The sequence below is a fragment of the Sceloporus undulatus genome, chromosome 7, assembly GCF_019175285.1.
Source record: "Sceloporus undulatus isolate JIND9_A2432 ecotype Alabama chromosome 7, SceUnd_v1.1, whole genome shotgun sequence".
Lineage (NCBI taxonomy): Eukaryota > Metazoa > Chordata > Lepidosauria > Squamata > Phrynosomatidae > Sceloporus > Sceloporus undulatus.
This window is the reverse complement of record NC_056528.1, coordinates 38,767,932-38,792,569: the sequence shown is the minus strand read 5'-3', so window position 1 is coordinate 38,792,569 and position 24,638 is coordinate 38,767,932. Positions and strand designations below refer to the sequence as shown.

General features: G+C 42.6%; 2 protein-coding genes across 3 annotated transcripts in view; both read right to left on the bottom strand.

The window, feature by feature from the left end:
• The window catches only part of STAG2 (stromal antigen 2), a 69,479-nt gene extending 54,276 nt beyond the window's left edge, over positions 1 to 15,203 (bottom strand). The window contains 1 exon segment of the mRNA XM_042478387.1: positions 14,760 to 15,203. The gene's annotated coding sequence lies outside the window, so the exon portion shown is untranslated.
• Positions 15,204 to 20,257: 5,054 nt separating this feature from the next.
• LOC121936807 (X-linked inhibitor of apoptosis) overlaps positions 20,258 to 24,638 on the bottom strand; it is an 18,756-nt gene continuing 14,375 nt past the window's right edge. Inside the window, exon 6 of one of the 2 annotated variants that reach the window (XM_042479429.1) lies at positions 20,258 to 23,096. In XM_042479429.1, the coding sequence (XP_042335363.1) occupies positions 22,903 to 23,096 (194 nt within the window). In that variant the 3' untranslated portion in view covers positions 20,258 to 22,902. The remainder of the gene's footprint in view (positions 23,097 to 24,638) is intronic. The other variant, XM_042479430.1, reaches the window with a different exon arrangement.

Genomic DNA, 24,638 nt, shown 5'->3' with positions numbered 1-24,638 from the left:
AGCTGTTCCTTGCGAAACTATGCCTGTGCCACATGGAATCTTGTTTGTCCCTTGGCCCACCACCATGCCTACACCATCTTGATATAAAAACATGGCTGACAGTGGCTAGTAGCTGAGATGGATATATATTGTCTCTAGGTGCAAAAGCAGCATGTCTCTGAATACCACCAGTTAATTGGGAACAACAGGAAGAAAGTTCTTTTCCCCTTGTCTCTAGTTGCTCACTGTGGGAATTAAAGCAAGGACTAAACAAAACTCATGTTAGATCAAGAATCACTTTACCTAACAAGGCACAGAGTTGGATCTAGATGAAGACAGTTAAAAGTTTAGTACCACTGAAATTAATGGAGCAATGAAATCAATCATAAAGTCCGTGCAGCAAAAATGTAGTGTTAATGTAGCCTAAAGCAGCCTAGAACATGGTAGCATTGTCTGAAAAATGCAGAAGCCATCCATTTAGACATCCTCCAAAAGAAAGACACAAAAATAATGCAGGTGCCTTCTAAAAAAGGTATGTTTCTATATATATATATATGACAGGTAATCTCATTTGCTCCCATGAAAATTATTCAACGAGGGGAAGGAAATTGATGAGGCTTTGTTTGAATCTTGCTACAGTGTTATATTTCTCTTAAAATAAACTGGGATGACAGTGAGAAACCAAAGATTCTTAATCTATCTTCCTTTAAGAAATGAAGAGTAACATTATGATTTATAAACTTAATAAAAAAAATCAATAAAAACATTACTAAAAGACAATTTGGAGGAGTTAACTTTGGCTTGAAATACTGTATATACTCAACAATAAGTCGACCTCATTTATAAGTCAAGAGTATGTTTGGGGGCCAAAATTATGGATTTTGATATGACCCATGGATATGTCAAGGGTGAAACTCAGGGGCATGTAACAAATGATCTAAAGGATAAAGCAAAGGAAAACAGTCCCAAAGAACTTAGAAAATTTCAGCAGGTACAATTGTTTTGTATTCACACTAAAGGCCGCTAGATGGATGAGAGAGTAGAGGTGGATTAGTGCTTCCAGGACAGATTACACTCTTGTCTTCCACCAGGAGATAGCACCATATTTTCCGGCATATAAGATGACTTTTTGCCCCCATCTTATACGCCGGGTTGTGGTTGGCGGCCTTCACAGAGCAGGTGAATGGCATAGCCACCTCTCTGTCTCTGGAGTCCTTGCAGGTTCCTATCCCAGCAGCACCACGGCCTGGCTCCCTCTGGCTGCCATTGCTGGTTTTGGGCCAGAAAAGGTAGCGGAGAAGCAGCTCTAGAGCCGGTTCGCTGGGAAAGGGATGGTCGGGCCGAAGGAAAGAGTCAGCCCCTTATGCCTCACCACTGCCACCCGGGAAACTCTGCTCCAGCAGCTTCTTCCACGGTGGGGCCGGAGCGCCACTTGCGACACCCGCCTTCCTTTCAACGGGGGGAGAGAGAGGAGAAGGGAGAAGATAGTGGAAGGTGTGGTTATCCTCCTATTTTAAATGGGAGGAAGAGAAGGAGGAGAGGCATGGGGGATAATGGGAGGTGTCGTTATCCCTCCCTTTTAAGGAGGAGCAGTGGGGATGATGGGAAATGTAGTTACTCTTTTTTGAGGAGGGAAAGTGGGTCAAGGAGGGAATGGAGGAGGAAGGAAGGGTCCAGTCTGTCAATCTTGCCAGCTGAGGGCGGGCGACTAGAGGGCCACCGTTCGCCACTGGTGTTGCCCCCCTCAGGACTGCGCTTCTCTGCCCCGGCTCCTGATGCTGCTCCGAACAAAGCGGTGAGGCAAACGGTGGCCCTTTAGTCACCCCCTCAACCAGTAAGGCTGATGGACTGGACCCTTCCTTCCTTCCTCCTGGTTCTTCTCTTTCTCGGAGGTGGTAGCAGCAGTGTCCCTTATGGAGGCCTCAAAGAACCAGGAGGGGTATGTTTGCCTTCGCCGCCTCCGCTTTCCTCTCTCACCTCCAACCGACACCCGCCTTCTAGGCCTCCACAGAGGCCCCCTCAAGCTGGCGCATGTGGACGCCAGATCCCCTTAATTCAGCCTATAGTAGGCCAGGGCGCTGGCTGGATGCGACTTGGAGGTCGTCTTATATGCCCAGTCGCCTTATACACCGGAAAATATGGTAGTTCTTTTATTAAAATAAGAGTCAAAGTAAAGCACCTATATTGACCCATGGATAAGTCGATTCTGTTTTTTGGGGTCAATTTTTAGACTAAATTTCTAGACTTATACATGAATATATACAGTAAGTTTAATCACAGACTTTTTCTCAGCTCTTTATCAACAATTTAATGTTAGAATAGTCACTACTATTCAGGCTAGTACTGCAGGAGCTGCATGCAAGTTTTAAAGAAGTCGGAAGGGATTTGCTTCTCTGCACTTCCTGGCTGTCTCCAATTTGAGGTGGGGGAGAAACACAAAGGCAAAAACCTTTCTGAACTTTTCCAAAGTTCCCATCTATGCTAGACTGTTAACTTTTACTCAGTACCAAACCACAATACTGTTCACTGGTATTTTAAAATAAAATTTACTTTTTAGGTTAAAAAAATTAAAGATATAATTCTAATTGTAACAAGACAAGGTATTTTCATGGCCTATTATCCAGCCACTATATAAATGTTATAGTTTTATGTCCCATCACTCTAGCTTATACAGTATCATCCCTGCATCCATAGGACCAGTACCTATGGTTTTCCTTAAGCATGTCTGAAAAAATATGTTTGCTCTAGCCATTTTCTTGGTTCTCCAGTGTGATTCCATGGTATGCTTCTGGCAGTCACTGACCACAGAGTTCCACTGCAGGATATAGAAATGCCTAGAGAGGAGTTCTCTCTAGGTCCTCCAGCGTGACTCTATGGTCAACTTCTGCCTGAAGTCATTCATTTCAATAGGGTTCGCAATTACCCGCAGTTTTGTGTTTTCATGTTTAATCCAGGAATGCATCCATCCCCTGCAAATACAGAGGTTGTACAACACCTGCCCTGTGCAGAAAATGCAAAATGTCATGCCAACTGAGTAAGTGTCCAAAAATGCATCTTCCATTGTTCATCATTCTAAATTGATTTGGCATTCTGATACAGCCATACTGCCTGGTAACTTTAATTTCCATACATAAGACTGCTAAAGTAAAATATTACTTCTTGTATCCAGATAATAACTGCTAGTTATTTTTCCCATAAGTTTCTCAAAAGGTGAGCCCTTTATATTCATTGTCAAGTTCACAAAACCAGATATATTACCTCAAATCTTAAGTATAGTCATTCTTGCAGACCCAATGAATATGCAAAATCAATGTGACAATTAGAAAAGACTTTGTACATACTAAATTTTGAACTGTTCCAATTTTTTAAAGAAAGAACAGCAAAAATAGTTGCTCATTTCCAAATGATAACCATTTGATTTAGAGCTTTCACAAGGTGGGGAAGGGGGAAAAATCAAAGGGGTTCATGGTCATTCTACTGTTTTCAATGTGTCAAAGGTCTCCACATTCTATTCTCTCGTGTATCAAGAATAGTCCATAAGCTTCATGTTTGAAGAAGCATCCAAAACTATATTAAATTGCCCTCATGCACAATAGCATTCCAGATCCCCACTGGAAATCTACATTTTAAAGTGTTAACCAACAGTGATAGTGGCAAGTCCAGCTCAAGGGTACCTTCTCCAGGCAAAAATGCAAATCAAAGAACTTCATTGCTGTAGCTAACTCTGACAAGAAGGTGCCAGTAACCAAAAATTGGCTACCAAGACCAATGAATCCTAGAAATTAATCAGTTATGTTCCACCCCACTAGGATTTACTTTACACAGCAAGTTTTCTAAAAATGCTTGCCTTGGATTCACTTAGTAGAGTAAAAAATTATCATGAAAATGGCATCCTGTCTACCGCCTATTATTGGCTCTTTAAGGTTATGAACACATTTAACATTTCAACAATGACATCAACAAGATTCTCTAAGAAGAGAAATCCCCATGACTTGTCTTGGCCTGCCTTTGTCTTCCTACATCACCTAACCAGATTCTATAGGCTATCCACAGAAGGTACAATCATGTCCATTTAGCTTGTCAGCCTGAAGAATCTATTAGTCAATGCAATGGAAACTGTGATCACATCTATCATGGTTAATAAGCCATCAGTAAACCGACCGCCACAAATTTATCTAAAAATTCAATTAGAGAGAAATTAAAGAGCAAGGAAACAATAGAGAAGATGGTGAAAAGCTAACAAGAGACAGACACCTTCAGTCTTCTCCCAAATTGAAAACAGTGCTCAGATGGTTAAAATAGAACAAATGATGCAGTAAGGGGAATGCGGCCCAGAATAAGTAAGTGTATAGTTAAGGAATACCTTAGCTACTCTAAATGAATTTAAACCTCCAGGCTCAGATTAACTGCATCTAATAATATTTTTATTTTAAAAATACCTTTCAGATATAATCTCAGGGCAACTGTTGGACATTTTTGAGAATTCTCGGAGAATGGGAGAGATTGCCAGGAGGGCAAATGTTTCCCTATCTTCAAAGGGGGGGGGGGGGACCCAAGCAACCGTCACTCATTCAACCTGGTGTCAGTACCCAGAAACATAATAGAACAGATAGATCATTAAACAGTCTGTGAACACTTAGCTTAAAATTTATGAAAAGAATGTTATCCAGCATATGTTCCTCAAGAACAAGTCATGTCAAACCAACCTTATTTCTTTTTTAATAGAGTTATAAGCTTGGTTGATCAGGGGACTGCTGTGGATCTAATATATTTATATTTGATAAGGTTCTCCCAAACCTCGCAAACTGGTAAACAGTAGGTTAACCAGTGCTAGTGTAAGTGAATGTAATTGGTTGCCAGATCGAACACAGAGAGTGATCATTAATGGCTGCAATTCATCCTGGAGAATCATCCATGAACCACAAGTAAATGATGGAAAGTACTACACAGTTTGGAAACCACTGGTCTAAGTGTTTGTTTGGCTTTTTGAAAAGTGTTGTGGAGTTTTCACAGTGGAATATTTGGTTTACATAAGAAATAGAGACAAGAATGAGCAAGAAGAAATAGAACAACAGAATTTTGATCTTGTCCTCTGGGGTATTAGCTCCTCCTCCTAATTTAATCAGTAAGTCAGACAATCCACTAGTACCTAACTCTAGATATAAACAACTCATCAGAAGACCCAAGTACTAATGGAACATTAGAAGGAGTAAGCCATGCTATCAGGCTATACTGGTCTAGTACGTGGAAAGCATGTGTACAGGAAAGAAGGGCATCTATGGCTTGACAGCCAAGGATAGATTGCACCAGGCCTCTGTGGGTTAGGATATAAAAATCCAGATGGAAGGATTGAATTGGAAGGGGGGGGGACCAATAATGAAATCAAAGCAATTGTCTATGAGTGACTTTCAGGAGTGGCAGGGATGTAATACACTCACTAGACAGTTGCCCATGTAAGTTCTGCATTTCAACATAAATGATATACTGGAGCAGGAAGAGACTAAAGACCCATTATATTTGCAACAGGGAAGGAATTACTGTTGGTCTAAGAACTAGGGAGAAAGAGTATGGTTTGTCTTACGTTGCAAAAGAACAACCAATCTTCCATATCATTAGGACAAACTAGATAACTCCTGTTAGGGAAATTCCTGTCTGCAAATCAACCATCTTCAGAGACCTGAGAAAGAGGGCGAAACCAGAAAAGATATCTGGCTGGGGTATATGTGTGTGTGTAAATGCACAGGCTTATTCATGAAAAAACAATTACTATATAAACTGCTTGGAAAACTATGCCTTGACACAAGGAGAAATTCTAACAGCTTCATAATCCATTCCTGTAAGCAAGCTGATGAAACATTTGAGAGGATTACAGAAATATATAAACATCTGTTTGTCAAATTGTGAATGGGTCAGTCATTTTGAGAGAGCACATGAATAGTATTCTACAGGCACTGCTTCTACTCAACATTTTATTTAATGAAGCAGATAAATGAACAGAGCACAGTTACCACTTTGGCAGGTGACCCAGTCCTTAGTACAGTAGACATATACTGCAGAACGATTTTATAAATAGGAGGATTTGAGCTCACAACAATATTAAGTGCTTATTTACATATGGACAAACAATGAAAGTGGATTTTCTAACTAGGAAAAAATAAATGTGAAAGCTGGGGGGCGGGCGGAGGGAGTGATCACACAATGGTTGTCAATCCCAAACTAACATGAACTAATGAAACATGCTGTTAAAAAGAGGGTTATACAAAACATCAAAAGGCTATCACACACCAAGAAAAAAATGACAAATAAATTATCACAGTTAAGAACAGGTGCCAAATCTTATCTGCTCAGTCAACATTCACTATTAGCATACTGTGATACGTACCTATCTAGGCAAACAAATTTGAAATAATATCAAGTTGTTGCAGCCAATAAATCATGAACTAGCCATTAACTACTAAACCATCAACTGTTCACCTTCCTGGAGAAAAGGCTTACCCTCTACTGGTAACCAGAGAAATCACCATTTACAAACTGGGATTATTACACAAATGATCTAACATACAAATTTGGTGGAAAAATTATGGATATATTAAACAGCTTTGTGCAATAGGAAAAGGCACAGTTGTATAACTAGGAAGGGGAAGTCATAACAGTATGTACAACCAGGAAGGAAGTCTTAGGGAAGGCTATGGATATGAACAACGGTCTGGAAAATTCTGTTGACTGCTCAAATATTTACAGTATTTTTTTAAAAAATGTGATACCGACACTTTCAAATCTGTTTTTTTCCCCTTTCGCACATGAAGTAAAAAAGGGCTTGAGGAGAGCCAAACAGAACAAATATGGGGCAACAGTTCTTAAAGACAGTTTTAGACAACTTTAATACTAAAAATCATTACAATATAAAAGCACTAAGACAGGAAAAAGAGTACCTAGTATTCTACTATGTCCCTTTACTCAAAACGCAGTGGTAAGAATTTATTTTTTAATGTGACTACTGCTTTACATCTATTTTTGAATAAAACACAAGATGCTAGACAAATAATGTCTGCAAACAGATAAATGTTTCTGTGGGAAACAGTATATGTATGGAAAGCACAAGAATCTTTTGAAGAAACATGTAGCAGGGGGCTGGACTGAACGGACCACAGTATCTTCCAATTCTATGGGTTTTTTGAACTCTGTAAATGACAATTCAAAACAAAAGGACTATTGTAGTTCCAGAAATACACTGTTCAGTAAAACATTCTGTGTTGCATGACCTGGGTACCCTCAGGTGACAACCATGATCAAAAACTGCATAAGCCAAAGAAAGAAAGAAAGAAAGGGAAAAGAAAAGGGGAAGCTCTTATTTACCTCTTCCTTGCCGTTTACTGTTACCACTTAGGTTTTAAAACCAAATCATCTCACACTCAAGTGATTACCTGAACTTTATACAGCTTCACAACTGTACTTCAAACCATGAACCAGTCTACTCAAGTGGGAATGACAATACCAGCAACTTCCTCCCATCCACCCGCATCAACCTCAACAGCTCATTCAAAAAAGAGTGAGTGTGTGTGTGTTTGGGAGCTGGGTACAAATCCTATTCTCCTAGATGCTCTTAGAATAAGAAAGGAAATGGGGCCTTGTAAACCACCTGGAGGTCCTTTGAGAAAGGTTACAAAGAACAGAAGGAGGCAACTGGCTTAACCAAGTGTTCTATCAAATATGGCGTTTCCTGTACTGTAAAGAATTTTTTCCTATCCTATCAAACATATGATTAACATTATTTTGCTACATATGGGTTTTTCCCCTACAATTTTTTCAATTGCACAAAATGAGGCTATAGCCACCAGCTCCCATCAGAATGAATGAATGAATGAATGAATGAATAAAGAAATAAATATGTGTGTTTGGGGGGGGGGGGCAAAAAGACAGAAGTGGAGCAAAAATTACTAATCAGAATAATCATATAGCCCCATACAGACAGGACCAAATAAAGCTGCTTCGAGTCACTTTGGAGGTATGCAGTTTAAATGATGCATGTGGCCTAAGAGTCCGGAAGCTGAGCCAAAGCCATGATCCAGTCCCAAAGATTGGAGTGTGGCTTTGGCGCGGCTTCTGGACTCTTAGGACACATGCATCATTTAAACAGCATACCTCCAAAGTGACCTGAAGCAGCTTTATTTTGGCCTGTCTGTATGTGCCCATATGTTAGCAAAATTATAATTCCAAGCCACATTTGAGTGTGTTAATAAAATGGCTACACTGACCTTCTGAAAAACTGTAAAATACTGTAACTTAACTTTGACATCCCTGGCACCTAGGTGAGATAAAAGCAATCTAAATGGGTTGTAGGCCCTTCTTTGAGTACATGTGAAGAAAGCAGGGAAAATATTGCTGAAAATATGTATTGCTCCCATTCAGATAAACCATTAACACTGCTTTTTTAATATTTGCAAAAAAATTTGATACTTACAATTTACAATTGTGAAGCTACATACTTCACAAAAAGAACAGTTAAATCTGTATTATTACCGAGAACCTGTGTGGTTTAGTGGTTTGCTATTATTATTGTTGTTGTTGTCTTATATCCCACCTTTCTCCCAATACAGGGACTCAAGGTGGCAAAACCAGAGTTCAAATCCTTCAAATCCTTGGCCATGGAAACCCACTAGGAGACCATAGGCAAGTCACACCATCTCAGCCTCAGAGAACAGCAAAGACAAACCTGCTCTGAACAAATCTTGCCAAGAAACCCTTGTAATAGGTTCATGTCAGAGTTGCCGTAAGTAAGAAACAACTTGAAGGCACACAGCAACACTCTGCTACACACACATCCCAAAAAACCTTGAGTCTAATAGCGGTTTAAATTCGTGGTTTTGGGTGTTTGTTATTCACAAAATACTTTCACAGAAGCCAGGAAGGACTCCAGAATGACATGTCTCAGTGGCACCAGAACCAGATATAAGTGATAAAGAGTATTTTATTTTTAGTGTTTCTGAGGGAGAAAAAAAGAAAAAGAAAAGTGGAAGTAAAAGAAATCCAGAAGCTGGAGAAGTCAAAGGAAGGGGAGGAAATAAACGTACACAGCATATTAGAAGTGGGTCATATTTCAGGTCAGGTAAAGACAAATCCTTGGTTACACCTCCACGAAAATGAAAACCTTGTTTAAACTCTGCTAATTTGAATACAAAGGGCCAGTCTGCTTGGTCATGTAAACCCACTGGGGGATCTTGGGCAAGTCATACTCTCTCAGCCTCAGAGGAAGGCAAGGGCAAACCTTCTCTGAACAATTTCTGCTATGAAAGCCTTTCAATTGGAAATGACTTGAGGTCACACAATAACAACAAGTGGGGTATAGATACTCCTAAATAAATAAAAACTAAATACGTTTACATACAGCTGTTTCATAGTTGATTAGTTACAAGTGAGAGTTTGCTTATTCCGCCATAAAGGAGACATGCTACATGACCCTATATACACTTGTCCCTTCACGTTCACTGGGGATAGGGGCACAGGACCCTTATGAATGTTGAAAACCCGCAAATAATAAAAACACCGTATTTTTGTCTGAGAGAACACCTCTCTAGGAATCTCGAGGTCCTCCAGTGCAACTCTGTGGACAACATCTGCCAGACAATTACCATAGAATTGTACTGGAGGAGTTACCAATGCCTAGTGTTTTGTTCTCTAGGTCCTTCAATGTGACTTTTGGTTAAAGTTGACCATAGAGTTGCGCTGGAGGACCTAGAGAAAACATATTCATAAAATCCGTGAATAATCAAATCTGCGAAAGCGGAGGGACACGTGTTTATAACAAAGACAGAAGCCCTTCACACTGTCAAAAGAACTATGTCTCAGCTGCAAGGCAGCCCAAAAACTTCACGGACCATAAACTCTGGTTTAAAAGTGCTATGTCCTTAAGTAGGACTTTTTCAGGCCAATGACATGGGGAGATGTGAGATTTCCAAGGCCCCAACCAGCTTGTTGTTGTTCTTCATGATCCAAAGTTGGGATTTAAATGTCCCTCCTTGAGACAAGGTCTCCTCCAGAAACCTGCAACGCTCTGCCAGAAAACACTGTTTTGCATGTTTTTGTTGCCACCGCCGCGTAGCCTTTCCCTGGCAGCACACCCACTCATGTTTACAGAATCTCAGCTCCCTTTCTTTCCTCAAGTGCACTTAAACCTGGTGAATTCTTGCTTAGAAAGAAGGAGAGAGGCATTTCTGGGGGCTTCTTGCTGGCGAGGCTGACCAATCCGAGAGGGAAGGAAAAAGGGGGATGATTTTCTGTGAAGCTGGAGACCCTGGCTGCTTCTGAGTAGGCCCCATCTGGAGCGCTGCCTGTGACGCACTTCGGAAACCCGACTCCCCAGCCCCTCCTGCAGCACTGGAGAAAAAGAAAAGGCTCTACTTCCTACAAGAGAAAGGGGGCTGGCAAGGGAGGGCTGGGCTCGACAGGTCACCCCCACAAAGCAGGACAAGAGTCTTGGGAGGAAGGAGAGGAGCCTGGCCAGCATCTCTGGGGAAGAAAGCCTGGGCCAGGATAAAACAAACACGGGGTGTGGCGACCAAAGAAAGCACCTCCGCCTCCGCCTCCTCCTCTTTGCCCAGAGAACTACCGAATAAGGGCTGCAGACGAGGAGTGGAAGCCTCCCAGGGCAGTGCTATGGAGACCCCCAAACACCAGCTTACAAGAAAGAGCCAAGTTGGGCAAGGGCTGCCTTGAGTCCCTGTACCGGGAGGAAGGCGGGACATAAATAAACATAATAATAATAATGGTGCCTCCTTCTGATTGTGTAACATTTATTCATTTACATGTATCCCACCTTTCTCCTAATATAGGGACTCCTCCCCTCCCCCAAAAATAATGAGGTGCCACTCAGATCCTACTGTGTCTCAAGAGGCAGAGGCTGTTGTTGGATGAACCCCAGCAATCTCCCTCCAGACCAAATGACTAAGGTTCAAAAACACACTGCAGCAATCATCCACTTTGAGACTGCTTTAACAGCCTGGGACTCAAGGCTAGAGAATACTGGGAAGTGTAGCCTTTGTGAAACACTTGAGCCTTCTCTGTCAGAGAGCCCTGGTGCCACAATAAATGCAATTCCCCAACACTGAGCCAGGCTAGTTAAAGCTGTCTCAAACTCGATTGTTTCTGCAGTGTGTTTTGGACCTAAAATGCCTGGGCTAGCCATTTGGAAGGAGGCCCATAACTAGATTACAAAAACCAAGTTAGTCAAGGGCACTTTTCATTTTATTTTATTACTTATTTACGTATATCCCGCCTTTCTCCCAATACAGGAACTCCTTCTCCCCCCCCCACCCCCAAAATGAATAGGTGCCATTCGGATTCTAGTGTGTTTCAAGAGCCAGGGTGACTGTTGGGTGAACCCCAGGAAATATGGGGGTTTGTTCCAAATCTTGAAGTGAACCCCAACAATCTCCCTCAAGACCAAATGACTAGCATGACCCACCAATTCTGGGGTGAGGCAGAGCTCAGGGAGACCCGCCACTAGCTTACAAGACCCACCGCCAAGTTGGCCAAAGGCTATCCAAAGTAGAAACCAGAAGCTGCCAAATCTGGGGACTACTGGGGTGAACCCCAGCAATCTCCCTCAAGACCAAATGACTGCCAGTCCTTGGGGGGGGGGGGTTCCAATGAGATAAATCACCATATCTACCCCAGTGTATACCTGAATGTGTTCAAGACTTCACCAACCTTCTAGTTTCCAGGAGAGAGCCTAGTAGTACTGCCATGAACTCCAACTCTATCCCAGCTCGACCCTGGAAACCCACCTTTTGGGCATGTGGCACATTCTCAGGCCTTAGAGCAATGGTCCCCAAACTGTGCCCTTTAAAAGATTTTGGATCTTAGCTCCCAGCATCCCAGACCATTGGCCAATGTGGCTGAGGCTTCTGGGAGCCAAAGTCCAACATCTCTTAAAGGACACAGTGTGGGAACCACTGTCTCAGAGGATGGCAAGGGGGAAATGACGTCAGGGCAAGTCTGGACAAGAAAACCCCAGGGGAGGGTGGCCCTAAATTGGAATTGACTTGAAGATGCACCACTACCGCTTCTTTTCAGGTCATCCCCCTCACACACACACATACACACAACACACACACAAATAACCCCACATGGAAGTGGTGGCACTTGGAAGGAGAGGAAACATGGGGCAGGGAAAAGAGGAGAACCTCCTACCTAAGCAAGGGGGGTCAGTTTGGGAGGGAAAGGAAAGGGAAGAGTAGGAAAGGCTCTTACAACAAAAAGTGGCGCCAAAGATGGTGATGGTGGGGAATCCTGGGGGGGGGAGGGAGGCTGGCTCCCGATAGTTACACCGACATCAAAGAGAGGTGGCTTTGATGTGGGTATAACTACCGGGAACCCCCACCAACCACCAGCATCGCTGCCAGGCTGGGAGGACAGATGGGAGCCATTTAATCCTTTGAGGGTCTCCCCCCAACTGAGACTGGGCCTTCCCCCAAACACAATGCCCAGGAAGAAGGAGGCCAGCCAACCCCAGCCAAATAAATCCCAAACCATTCAGGTCCCCTTACTTCCTCCAAGTCGCCATTCAGATTTAAGTACGTTCTCCAAACTTTGGGCCTGACGTTATTTCAGACTTCAGTTCCCAGAAGCCCCAGCCAGCTTGGCCAACAGTAGCCAGGAATTCTGGGAGCCGAAGCCCAAGCCACAGCTGGAAGGCCAGAGTTTGGGCATCGTCGCTGCAAAAGCAATGGCACCCAAACTTTGGTCCTATGAATGTGTTTTTGTTCTTTGCTTTTTTTGGACTTCAGCAGTCAGGAGTTCTGGGAGCCAAAGTCCAGAAATAGAGATCTTGTGGCACCTTTGAGACTGACTGAAGAAAGAAGTTGGCGGCATGAGTTTTCTTAGAGTTAAGTATACTTCCTCAGATGCATTTGAGTCTAGGAAAGATCATGCTGCCAGGGGCTCCAATATCTCTCTACAGACTAACACAGCTATATCTTTGAATTCCAGAAACAGAGTTTGATCATCGCTAGGACTGTACACTAAAAAACTCTAAGGCTTTTTCACAGCCAGCATCCATAGTTTTTTATGGGTTTTCCAAGCTATGAGGCTGTATTCTGGAAGAGGTTATTCCTGATCTTTCATCAGCATCTGTGCCTGGATGCCAGGAACAAACTCTTCCGGAACATGACACACAGCCTGAAAACCCACAAAAAGCACTGCTAAAAAAGATCTGACCAGGGCAGTGGAAGGGACCCATTTCACCAGCCTCAAAGTTTCCCCACTTCCCTGAGTTACTGAGCCAGGCTGGGTAGGAAAAGTCCCAATGGTGCCCTTTCCTGTCCCTTTCCCCCCAAAGTCACCAAGATGGCATCCACACAGCAGAAATAACCCAGTTGGGACACCGCTTCAAATGCCCTGGCTCCGTGTCCTGGAATTCAGGGGTTTATAGTTCGTTGTGGCCCCCAAAAGACAGAGGCAGGCAAGGGCAGAGAGTCATGGCAGTTCAAGGGACCCTCTTCTCAGCCTCTCTTGGCTCACCATCTCTGTGTGTGTGTTTCCTCCCATGCGCAACACAAGCGGGGTTTCACTCACCTTCTCCCCCTTTTCTCTCTCTTGGGGTTTAGGGAGCAGCAGGGAAACTGCCTGGGACCCTCCTCACAAAGGGAGGAAGAGGGAAGGGTCTTGCTGAGAGAAAGGGACACTTCAGGGAAGGGGTTTCAGACTGTAAACCACTTGAGTCCCAATGTCAGGAAAAAGCAGGGCACAAGTCAATATCAGGAGGAGTAGGAGTAGCAGCATTCGTCCAGACTGCAGAAACAAAGCAGCTTGGCACCACTTTAACCGCCACGGCTCAATGCTATGGAAGCCTGGGAGTTGTAGTTTGTTGCGTGGCGCCACAACAGACACAGGAGGCTGTCTCCCACAAAGCCACAGCATTCCCACAATCGCCGAGCATTGAGTCAGGGCAGCTAAAGCGGTCTCAAACCGGGACCCAAGCGCCTGGCAAAGCTACAAGAGCCCCAGAACGGACTCCAACTCCCAGGATTCCGCGGCGTTCGGGCCAGAAAGCGAGCTGGAAGCGGCGCCAAGGCGGGTTGGAGGCCGCCTTCCCCGAAGCCTTCCAGGGCCCTCCATCTTTCCAAGGACGGCCCCGTTCGCCAGGAAGACATAAGAAGAAGAAGAAGAAGACACAGCAGACACAGCAGCCCAGGCGCCCCAGGAGCCTCCCTCCGCTTCCCCTCCCTCCCTCCTTCCCTCGCTCCCTCCTCTCTCTCTTCCTCTCCAGGCTCCATTTTATGTCGGGGCCTTTCCCTGAGCAGAAGCGGAGGCGAAGAGAGAGCCCCTTCTTTGGGGGAGGCGGCGAGGAGGCCCCCGAAAGGCGGACACTCCGAGCCTCCCTCCTCGAAGGGAAGCCGAGGAAGAGAAGGAGGGGCTGGCCCTGTTTGCCTTCTCCCGCCGCCTCCCTCCCTCGTCCTCCATCTTGCCTCCGCTGCCAGCCTCCCACCGACGACGACATCGACGACTAGGCCCAAGCCCCGGCCTCGATTTATGCCTTCCCCCGACATTTACCGCCATCACCATGACTGCTACGAAAACAAATAAATAACTAGGGCATGACAGACCCTGGCTCTAAAGAGACCCACAGCCGCGCGCTCTCCCTTCCTTCCCTTCCCTTCTTCTTGTTGTTTGTTGCTCCATTTCTTATCTTTAAGATACAAACTTCTTCAGAGCGGAAGGGAAATCCGCTCTCTCTATAGAGATAGATACAAAACTTCCAGAAGCTTCGATTGGGGACGTACCTCGCCGTGGAGCGAAGAGGCCTAAGGGCCTTCTGGATCTCAATCCTCCTCCGCTTACTTCCGAGGCCCTCTTTCCCCCGCGCTTTCGGCCGACGAGCGGGAAATAAAAATGAAGGAAGCAAAACAAAAACAAAGGGGTCCGAAAGGGGCGGGAAGAGCGAAGGGCTCCCGAGAGAGAGAGAGCGCTTTCGGGGCGGGAGGGGTCGGCGGAGGGTCCGGTTCGGCGGCGGCGGTGGCGCTGGGGATTGTTTGGGGTGTTCGCAGCTCGGCGTCTGGCGAGGAAATGGAAGGCGCAGGCGCCACCTGCCGGCCACTGAGGAGCCTCCGTTGCGTCGGGCCTAGAGCGGCCCCTGCTGGGAGGACTCAGGAAGCGCAAAAGAAAGAGAGCCGAGAGGGGGAAAAACACCAGAAAGCGCGCAACGTCGCCATTCTCCATCCGGGATGGAGAGGAGAACGGGGTAAACAAGGCGCCGCGCATGCGCGGACCTCAAGCCCCCTCCTCCGACGCTCACTCTCTCTCTCTTCGCCCCGCCCTCCTCTGCGCCTACGTCACCGCTGCCCTCGGCCCCGCCCCCGGCTGTTCCCTGGCGCGCGCGGGGGAGGATGGATCTGGCACGTAGCGGGGAGGGGAAGGGGGCGGGGCTAGCGTCAGGGCGCCGCGGAGGGGAAGCTGGTTTTGTAACACCGGAAGCCGCGCTCGCCTCCCTGCGTCACTTCCGCCCAACAACAGTGGTTAGGGTTGGGGGTCACACACCCCTGCTCCCATTTCACACCAAACTCTGCTCTTTAATTCAATTTAAATTAATTAATTAATTCAATTACATTAAATTCCTTTTTAATGGAAAAGCGAAAGGTTCATTTATTATTATTATTATTATTATGACTGTGAGGCCGCTCTGAGTCCGTTTTGGAGAAAGAGCGGAATACAACAAATAAGGGATTTTGGACTTCAGCTCCCAGAATCCCAAGCTATTGGCCAACAAGGCTGAGGCTTCTGGGAAATGAAGTCCAAACTCTCTTCAAGGGCACAGATTGCCATAACAGAACCCTTAGACTGACAGCTTCCAGGCTCACTGTGAACATTTATCTGATACTTGATTAGATAATGGATGCTGATGTTTTAATTGTTGCCTGCTTTTTTTTTACCTAATTCTATTTTATATTATTACCTATTGTCTATATGTACTTTGTAGATTGTACGCCATTGGCAGGCTTTATATTTTCATTGATTTGATTATTTGTATGTAAAGTGCTGTGTACATTTACAGCGCTATAGAAATAAACTATAATAATAATAATGATGATGATGATGTTACTCATAAATCCTAATTCCCTTATGCCACTGAATGCTGTGCTAATAGTCCTGACGACAACTAGCAAAATTAAAATTATGCCTTCAAAGCACAATATCCTACATGCACAAAGTAAATGTGAAATGTCTCTCCTTTCTCCTCAACGCTCTCAGGCAATCTCTTCGGTGTTTTAAAGCGATGCAGGCAAATGCCACATCCTGTTTCTGCCCAAATGCAGGTGTTTGAGGCTTTAGGCTGCACCAATAGAAGTATAGTGTCCACATCAAGGGAAGTAATAGTGCCACTGTATTCTGCTCTGATCAGGCCCCACCTGGAATATTGTGTCCAGTTCTGGGCACCACAATTTAAAAATGATGTGGAGAAACTGGAGCATGTCCAAAGGAGGGCAACTAAAATGGTAAAGGGTCTGGAAACCATGCCCTATGAGGAATAACTTAGGGAGCTGGGTATGTTTAGCCTGCAGAAAAGAAGGTTAAGAGGTGATATGAGAGCCCTGTTTAAATACTTGAAGGGATGTTGTATTGAGGAGGGAGCAAGCTTGTTTTCTGCTGTTCCAGAGACTAGGACCCAGAGCAATGGATCCAAGCTCCAGGAAAAGAGATTCCGCCTCAACATTAGGAGGAACTTCCTGACAGTAAGGGCTGTTCGACAGTGGAACAAACTCCTTCCTCGGAGGGTAGTAGAGTCTCCTTCCTTAGAGGTCTTTAAACAGAGGCTGGATGGCCATCTGTCAATGGGGATGCTTTGGTTTAGATTTCCTGCATGGCAGAATGGGGTTGGATGGCCCTTGCGGTGTCCTCCAACTCTATGCTTCTATGATTCCACACCCCTCATGTGCCGCCACACCTTCATGGCATGTGTCTGATGTCAAATTAAACAAAGATTTCTTTATTGTTTACAGTAGGTGTAGATTGTGCAGGCCTCCCATCTTTCTTCACTGTTGACTCTGCCAGCTGGGATTGCTGGGACTCCCAGACCAACAATATATGAAGAGCCAAATGATTAATGTCATGCCATTATAGTGTTACTGTACTACAGATATGATGTGACCTATCCATCCAGAATATTATCCTCACCTCTTTCAGTGACAAGTGCAATGCTTGATGACATTATCTCATGTTACATGCGCAAAGCTTTCAAAACAAAGCCTCTGACTAACAATGAATCATGGAAGGTCACAGCATAATGATACAGTGAAATAATTTCAAGGTGGAGGTGTGGAACTTACAGTATGTGCAACTTCCTTTTACCTTTATAGGGTTTGGAGGTAATTGCCCTTGTTTTTTCAATGGCTAATAAGAGCATACCTTGCCTAAGGAAACCCTATGAAATTCATGAGGTCACCATATGAGGACAGGCAACTTGAAGTCACATATATGCATATACTGTATACAATGGCACAGTTCAGTTTCAGTTACTGCAGAGCTAGAAATGTAAGCATTATGGTGGGACTTGCAATGGATCTGAGGTGCAGCGTCCACTCAAGGATGATTGGTGCTCACAGTATCCTTCTACAGCATTTCATCTCCAGAATTTGAAAGTAATACCTTAAAAGTAACTCCATTACCAAAGATTTGGACTGCCCCAACATCCACCAGGTAGCAAGGCCAGCCATGCTTCCAGGGAGATTAGGGAACTGTACAACAAAAAATATTTTTTGACCATCTGTCATTGCTTTTTCACATTTTTCTTTTAATTCATTTATTCATTCAAATGACAGTGTTAACATTAGGATGTTGGTTAATGAACAAAATGAACATGAAGTACAATGCATCAATAATACATTGTGTTACTTGGTACTTAGGGGTAGCATGGTACTTGCAATAATTAAAACTACGTAATGAGAAACATGTTGATTTTTAAAGTAATATTCCAAATCTCTGTGTTTCTGTATGAGTTTTTTTATTATTAGGGATCAAGTTGACTTAAATTTATAGTGACCATATGATGTCAAGAGCCCTGGTCATCAACTGTGCTGTTCAGATTTTGCAGACTCAGACTCACTATTTCCTTGATTAAATCAATCTGCAGTCTTCCTCTTGAAACAGTTCCCTCATAGTATCATAGAATCGTAGAGTTAGAAGAGACCCCAAGGGCCATCCAGTCCAACCCCATTCTGCCATGCAGGAACTCTCAATCAAAGCATCTCTGACAGATGGCCATCCAGCCTCTGCTTGAAGACTTCCAAGGAAGGAGACTCCACTACAAAACGTCACCAAACAACCTCTAATTAAGAGTCTATTGTCCTCCGAAGGGTAAGAAATAATGTTATTCAGAAAACAATAGCCATATAAGAGGCTGAGCAACAATGTTAAGTAGCAAAAAAGATAAAATAACACTGTAGAATGTTATATCGCTTGAAGGCTGAGCAACGACGTTGCTTGATGCCCAAGTGTATCGTCTTTTTCGACAGAAACAAAAGTGGCTATGTATTCAAAACTTCACAAATCTCATCTTCTTCCTCTTCCTCCCCTTCCCCCCCTCTCAATTTGCTCCTGAAAAGGGGGTATAAACCAACACATTCAAGAAAATCACAATTCTGGAATGTATTCAAATCTATTGAGTCTATGGACCCCTGCTGTAAATTCTGTGACTTAATCGGGTCTCTCACCTAGTATCCTCCACATGTTTTGGACTATAGCTTCTGACAGTCATAGAAACAAGGTATTACTATGGCAGGTGGATGAAGTCATTGCTCTTCCAAATAAAAATTCTGCTCTTCAAAATGAGTATTTCCTTCCCCCAAATTTCCAACACTGCCAAGAGTGAGATATTGAAAATTGTATTTGCTATTCAAAAACATAGCCATGTTAGTCTGGAAAATCAGCATCTGAAGAAGTAGGCTCAAGTCTATGAAAGCTCATGCTATTAACTGTTATCTTTCAGATAGGGCCGGAACAGATTGGCAAAAAACGGCAGCTTCCTGGGGGCAAGGCATATGCCCAACGCATGACCCCAAGTTGGCAGGAAGCTGCCATGAAGCTGCCCATTCATTTACATGGTGGCAGCTTTTTGGCGCTCTGGCCGCAGGAGCACAGAAAAGCTGTCGTGTGACGGCAAGGGCTCCTTTTTCCAGCACAAAGAGCAGCATTCTGCAGCTTCTTTTTGCACTGGAAAAAAGCTGGATCAGACCCACAGCGTTCTGTTGCCATGGCACAATCCGGCACTTTGGGCCAGTCTGTCTCCAATGTGTTATAAAATCCCTTTGCATAGTTATATTTGCTATGTTTCCCTTCCTTTTCGAATTTTGCCTACTCCTTTTTACTTTGGATGCCTAAACTGTATGGCTAAACACACAACTGGAATTTAAAGCTGCTGCAATGCTAGAAATTTGGAGACTGAAAGAAAAGTTAATTGGGGCATAATTTTTTGGCAGATTTTTTTGGGGGGAGGGATGCCCTCATTTTGTCCCTCTTCTATGAGGACACCATCTGCAGAATTTGTAATATAAAACACCTGGAATGTACCAGCTTGAGAATGGTTGATAGTGAGATACAAACCTCAGCTTCATGTTACAAAATGTCTCTCCTTCAAACAGCATATAGATTTTTGCTCGATATAGATATATCAATGAGCCCATACAGACAGGCCAAAATAAAGCTGCTTTGGGTTACTTGGAGGTATGCTGTTTAAATGATGCATGCGTCCTAAGAGGCCAGAAGCCATGCCAAAGCCACAGTCCAGTCCTAAGGATTGGAGTACAGCTTTGGTGCACCTGGAATGTTAATATCAGAGCTTCCTTGGGAGGAATTTGTCCTTTACGTTTCCCTGCAGTTGCAGTCTGTGCATAAAAAGACATCCAACTTTACATAATACACGCAAGCTTTAAACCCATCAAAAGTATTTCTCCAGCAGTGAAATTCCAGGGTCATATCACCGCCAGAACAAAATAATAGACCTGCTCCTATGAAAGCTGAAATCCCAACCTTTGAAGATTATAAGAATCTACTGTGAGAACAGATGACAGCAGAACTACAAAGCAGTCAACTGTACATAAAAACCTAAATATTAATAGAGTATTGACTTCACGTTTCAGTCTCCTGAGAGGTGGATGGGAAGTTAAATGCACACGAAATGTTATCTAAACTATATAACAATGCCTATGTATCTCTCTCTATTCTCAACACTACTATATTGAGGAAGAGGGAGCTGCAGGTGAACAAAAAGACAGCAGTCTCAGGATTGTTAGCAGCAGAAAACAGTTTGATTAGAAAAATCACTTTATTCAAAACTGTCAAATTGAGATTGCAAAAACAGTTCTATGATTATATTACATAATTACAAGATTCTAAAAAAATAATTTCCTTTCCATATTTTGGAATATTGCTTACTCAACTCAAAGCTTTAATTGGGGAGAATTATTATTCACTTAAAGAACAACAATATTTATATCCAAGCTTATTACACAGTTTGATTTCAAATCTGTTTTATAATATGCATAATTTAAAAACCCGTCAAATAAATTAAAATGATTTCTTATCAGCAAGATTAAAAAAAAACTGGATTGTTGTGAACAAATGCTGTGAACGTCTTTTTCCATATAACAACATTTTCTTGTAGTGTTGCCAACACAAATGGATTAGCAAGAAATGTGCAAATATGTAACTGGTGGGATGGATAGCCTGATCATCGATAAAGAATACAGTTCTTTTGCCAGTGCACTTTTACAGTCTTAATTTCTGTTGATATCTTGTGCTCTTCTACAGACCTCACTGAATTAAGCTAAGATTAAGCAACTGGATTTCAGTCAATACATGTGACATTTAGATAACTGTCATATAATCTGGAGATTAAAAAAAATTCTGTGCATAAATTTGATCACTGGTGATTTATTCATATGAGCACAGACCACTTTAAAGCATTTGTTTCAGTTTTAAAAAAACCCACTAGCCAATAAAAACATGTAAAGCCTGATCCATAATGCAGGTGTATAGAGCTATGAAGATACTACTTGTCAGTCTTCATTCCAGCAAAATGTTTAGGGGTTCAGAGACTTTGAGGTGATTATGCTGCTCTTTCGAGGAACTTAGAGGAAGCCATTCATGTCAGTATTTTTAATCAGTGTCCCAATATATAAGTGTGTACCTAGATACTCATGCATAAACCCCACTGCAGACCAAAGTAGTTACACATGAACAGCTTACATATAATTTTTAGCTGTTAGCATTCTATTGTTTAATGCTAAGAGGTCCATGTTAGACCTGCTCATGCTAGTGTTTCTAGAATAACCAATATGTAGTCAACTAGTATATATGGATTTACAAAGACAGTAGGTAGAAAGATTATGACATATAATGTAATTGGTATTCTGCTACGTAAAGCACTTTCAGGACCCTTATAAGAACCATAAAAGCTGCACAAAAGTGCTATAAATAAATTAATTCATAAAAATAGCATATGGGATCTTGAAGAATCTATTCACAAAGTTAAGGAACAAAACATAATTTACCAAATTAGCACAGCGAGGGGCAGGATCCAGATACGCTGAAGTTTAGCACCAGTAGCCAAAGCTTTCTGGGATATGAATAATATTTGCATCTTAACAAAGGGATTAAATATCACCTAATGCCTTCAGATCATATACTGTACTTTCATTGTCAGCTGAAGACAATATTCCAAACTATAGTATTAGAAACTGGCACCTAGATGGTAGACTAAAGTCATTACATTAGAATTGAAAATAAAACACATCGTTCTGTAATTCACAAAATATTATCTACATTCTTGCTATGGTCTGAAAAGACCACACCAGCAATCCTGTAAAGACATTTCATTTACCCTGTGTTTTGTTAGCCTATCTTTCTAACCCATTTTCCTTTTCTGGAAACTGACTGGGATGTGCAAAATGTGATCAAGCCCTCAAGTCTAACGCATTTTCCAATTACATTAAAGCAATGGGACTAGTACTCATTAACTACTGCACATTCACATTTGGTGTCCACTTATACATTGTTAGATATTTAATAATTGCAAGCATTGATACTAAGCAATCCAACTGTTGCTCTATTTATTTTGGTAACATTTTGATATACAACAATAGCAGCACAATTTTTTATGTATGTGCACTATGAAAACTTCAGAGCGATGGGTTATGCCAAATTCTCTATCTGATAGGTGTAAGATGGACCACCAAACAAGAGAGGTTTCTGCTGATTTAGGTGAAGAGGCATCCTTAGTACAAAATGCCATAAAGTCTTGCTCCTCCTCCATTTGTTTTGAAACTTTCTTCAATTTAAAGTAAATTTGGTGGGCAGATTTTGGGCAGATCCTTGGGGTAAGCTGCAAAGGGGGAATGTCTGTGTCTGGACTGTACCTCTTCAGACCTCCAGTAGAGGATGGTTAAGGGAGTACTCTTCAATGCAAAGATCAGAAATATCCCCACTTGAAGAAGTAAAAGCCACACACAGATTTACCACTTTAGTGAGAACTAGGCCTCTAGAAGTCTTTAAGTGGGACATCTCATGAGGAGGAAGGAAAAAGGCCACCCAATGGCTGTTCATGGGAGATCCTGAGAGCCCACAGCATTATATCCATGAGAAACTCTGCTGTGGAACTCAGTAAAGTTCCTGTCAGCCCAGAGCAAGGATGGACTGCAACTCTTGCTGCAACACCCAATGATGTGGGATGATGGGACCTGCACTTCCATTGTGCCTGGAGGACAATACCTTATCTATCCCCCATTCTAGGAGAATTCAGGATCAGGACATTAGGACTATAAAATAATTTACCAGTTTTGTGATCAGTGCATTCAGTCAGTGACTTTCCCTTAAATCCATTTCTGTGATAACAATGCATATGTGGTCAGTCGTTGTAAAGGAAGGAAAGTGCTTCTAAGACATATATATCTTCTGTCTTTTTGCAATCACTGTGCAACACAGAGGACATTTGTCAAGAACTTCAGCGCAGTCCTTACAAGCAACAAGATGTCCACATGGAATGAGAACTACTGAGATTGTTTTATCCATACAGATTTTACAGAGCTTTTCCTCCTGTAAACGTTTCAACTTCTCTTCTGTACTGAGTTCTAAAGAGGAAAAAAAATCAAAACACCAAGATATGTCATCAAATAGTAGCTTAAAAGAGGACAAAAGCATATGTCCCAAACACTGGCAGGAGACTCATTGCAGGAGCATGGCAGTAGCAAGTACCCAATAAGGCTGGCTCCAGTCTTGCCTCAGAGATTAGGTGGGTGGTAGTCTGGCACAGGGCTTTTAACTGTTCTGGTACTCCTGTTCTAGAAAAATGTTCTCCAAAGAGCTTTTTTTTTGGGGGGGGCGTTGGGGCAACTCTACTGAACTGAAGGCACCAATTCGAACCACTTTTCTTTGTTTGGTCCAACAAACAGTTAATTTGTGTTTTGTTGCTGCACTTTTCATATTTTTGGTTGTATCTTCTTTATAAAAAAAAACTGGTTGCATTCTGGTTCTTTTTATGTTTCTTTTATCTTGTTATCATAGTTATTGTTTGGCTGTATGGCTAGAAGCCACCTTGAAAATTCTTTGAACTGACAGAGAGGGTAACAATACCAGCCGCTCTTGCTAAGATACTGTAACTACAGGTGCAGATTATGTAAAGTGCTTTGGGCATTATGTTATGCCCCACATAAATATTTGTGTGTACATGGAACTTTTGCTTCAAGGAAATAAAAAGGTAATCTGTACAAGCACTGACATTAAATGAACTGGCTAAAAATAACAAAAAGTCAAGAAAAATATGCTTGACATTTTATTATTTTAATTTTATTTTTTTAATATGCCACCTTTCTCCTAAATCGGACCCAAGGGGGCTCACAAAAGATACTTTAAAAACAAAATTAAAAAACATCACATCGATGGTGAGGCACACAGAAGAACAAAGTGTGCACAACTAAGGTAATAACTTGAAGCAAAGTGCCTTCATCTCTGGGCAGAGAAATCTAGAGCTTGGAAAAGTTAATTTTTCAGACTACAGCAACCTCCCCCCCAACCAATGTCATATTGAATGGGGGATTCTGGGAGCTATGAATCCACTTACCAAAGCTCTGCAGAAACCCCATCCCATGAAGAGTAAGGCCATATGTGTATGAATAATAGCGGTGACCCCAAGCTGAAGTATATATAAGTTACAAGCCAGAGTACTGTCTTGTGCATAATACGACTGGGCGTATAAGACGACCCCCAACTTTTCCAGTTAAAATATAGTTTGGGATATACTTGCCGTATAAGACCACCCCTCTTCCAATGCACACCAAATAAAAATTTAAAAAACATCACTGCATTTACCCCAACTCATTCTCTAATCTTGGCTTGCTTGCCTGCTTGCTTATCTCTCATCCATCTATCTATCTATCTATCTATCTATCTATCTATCTATCTATCTATCTATTTCTCTCTCTCTCTCTCTTTCTCTCTCTCTCTATATATATATATAAAAATATATATCTCATCTATTTATCTACTTATCTCTATCTATCTCTATCTATTTCTCTATCTATCTATCTATCTATCTATCTATCTCCCTCTCTCTCTATCTTTCTCCGCCCCTCTCTCTCTCTATTTCTCTCTCTCTATCTATTTCTCTCTCTCTC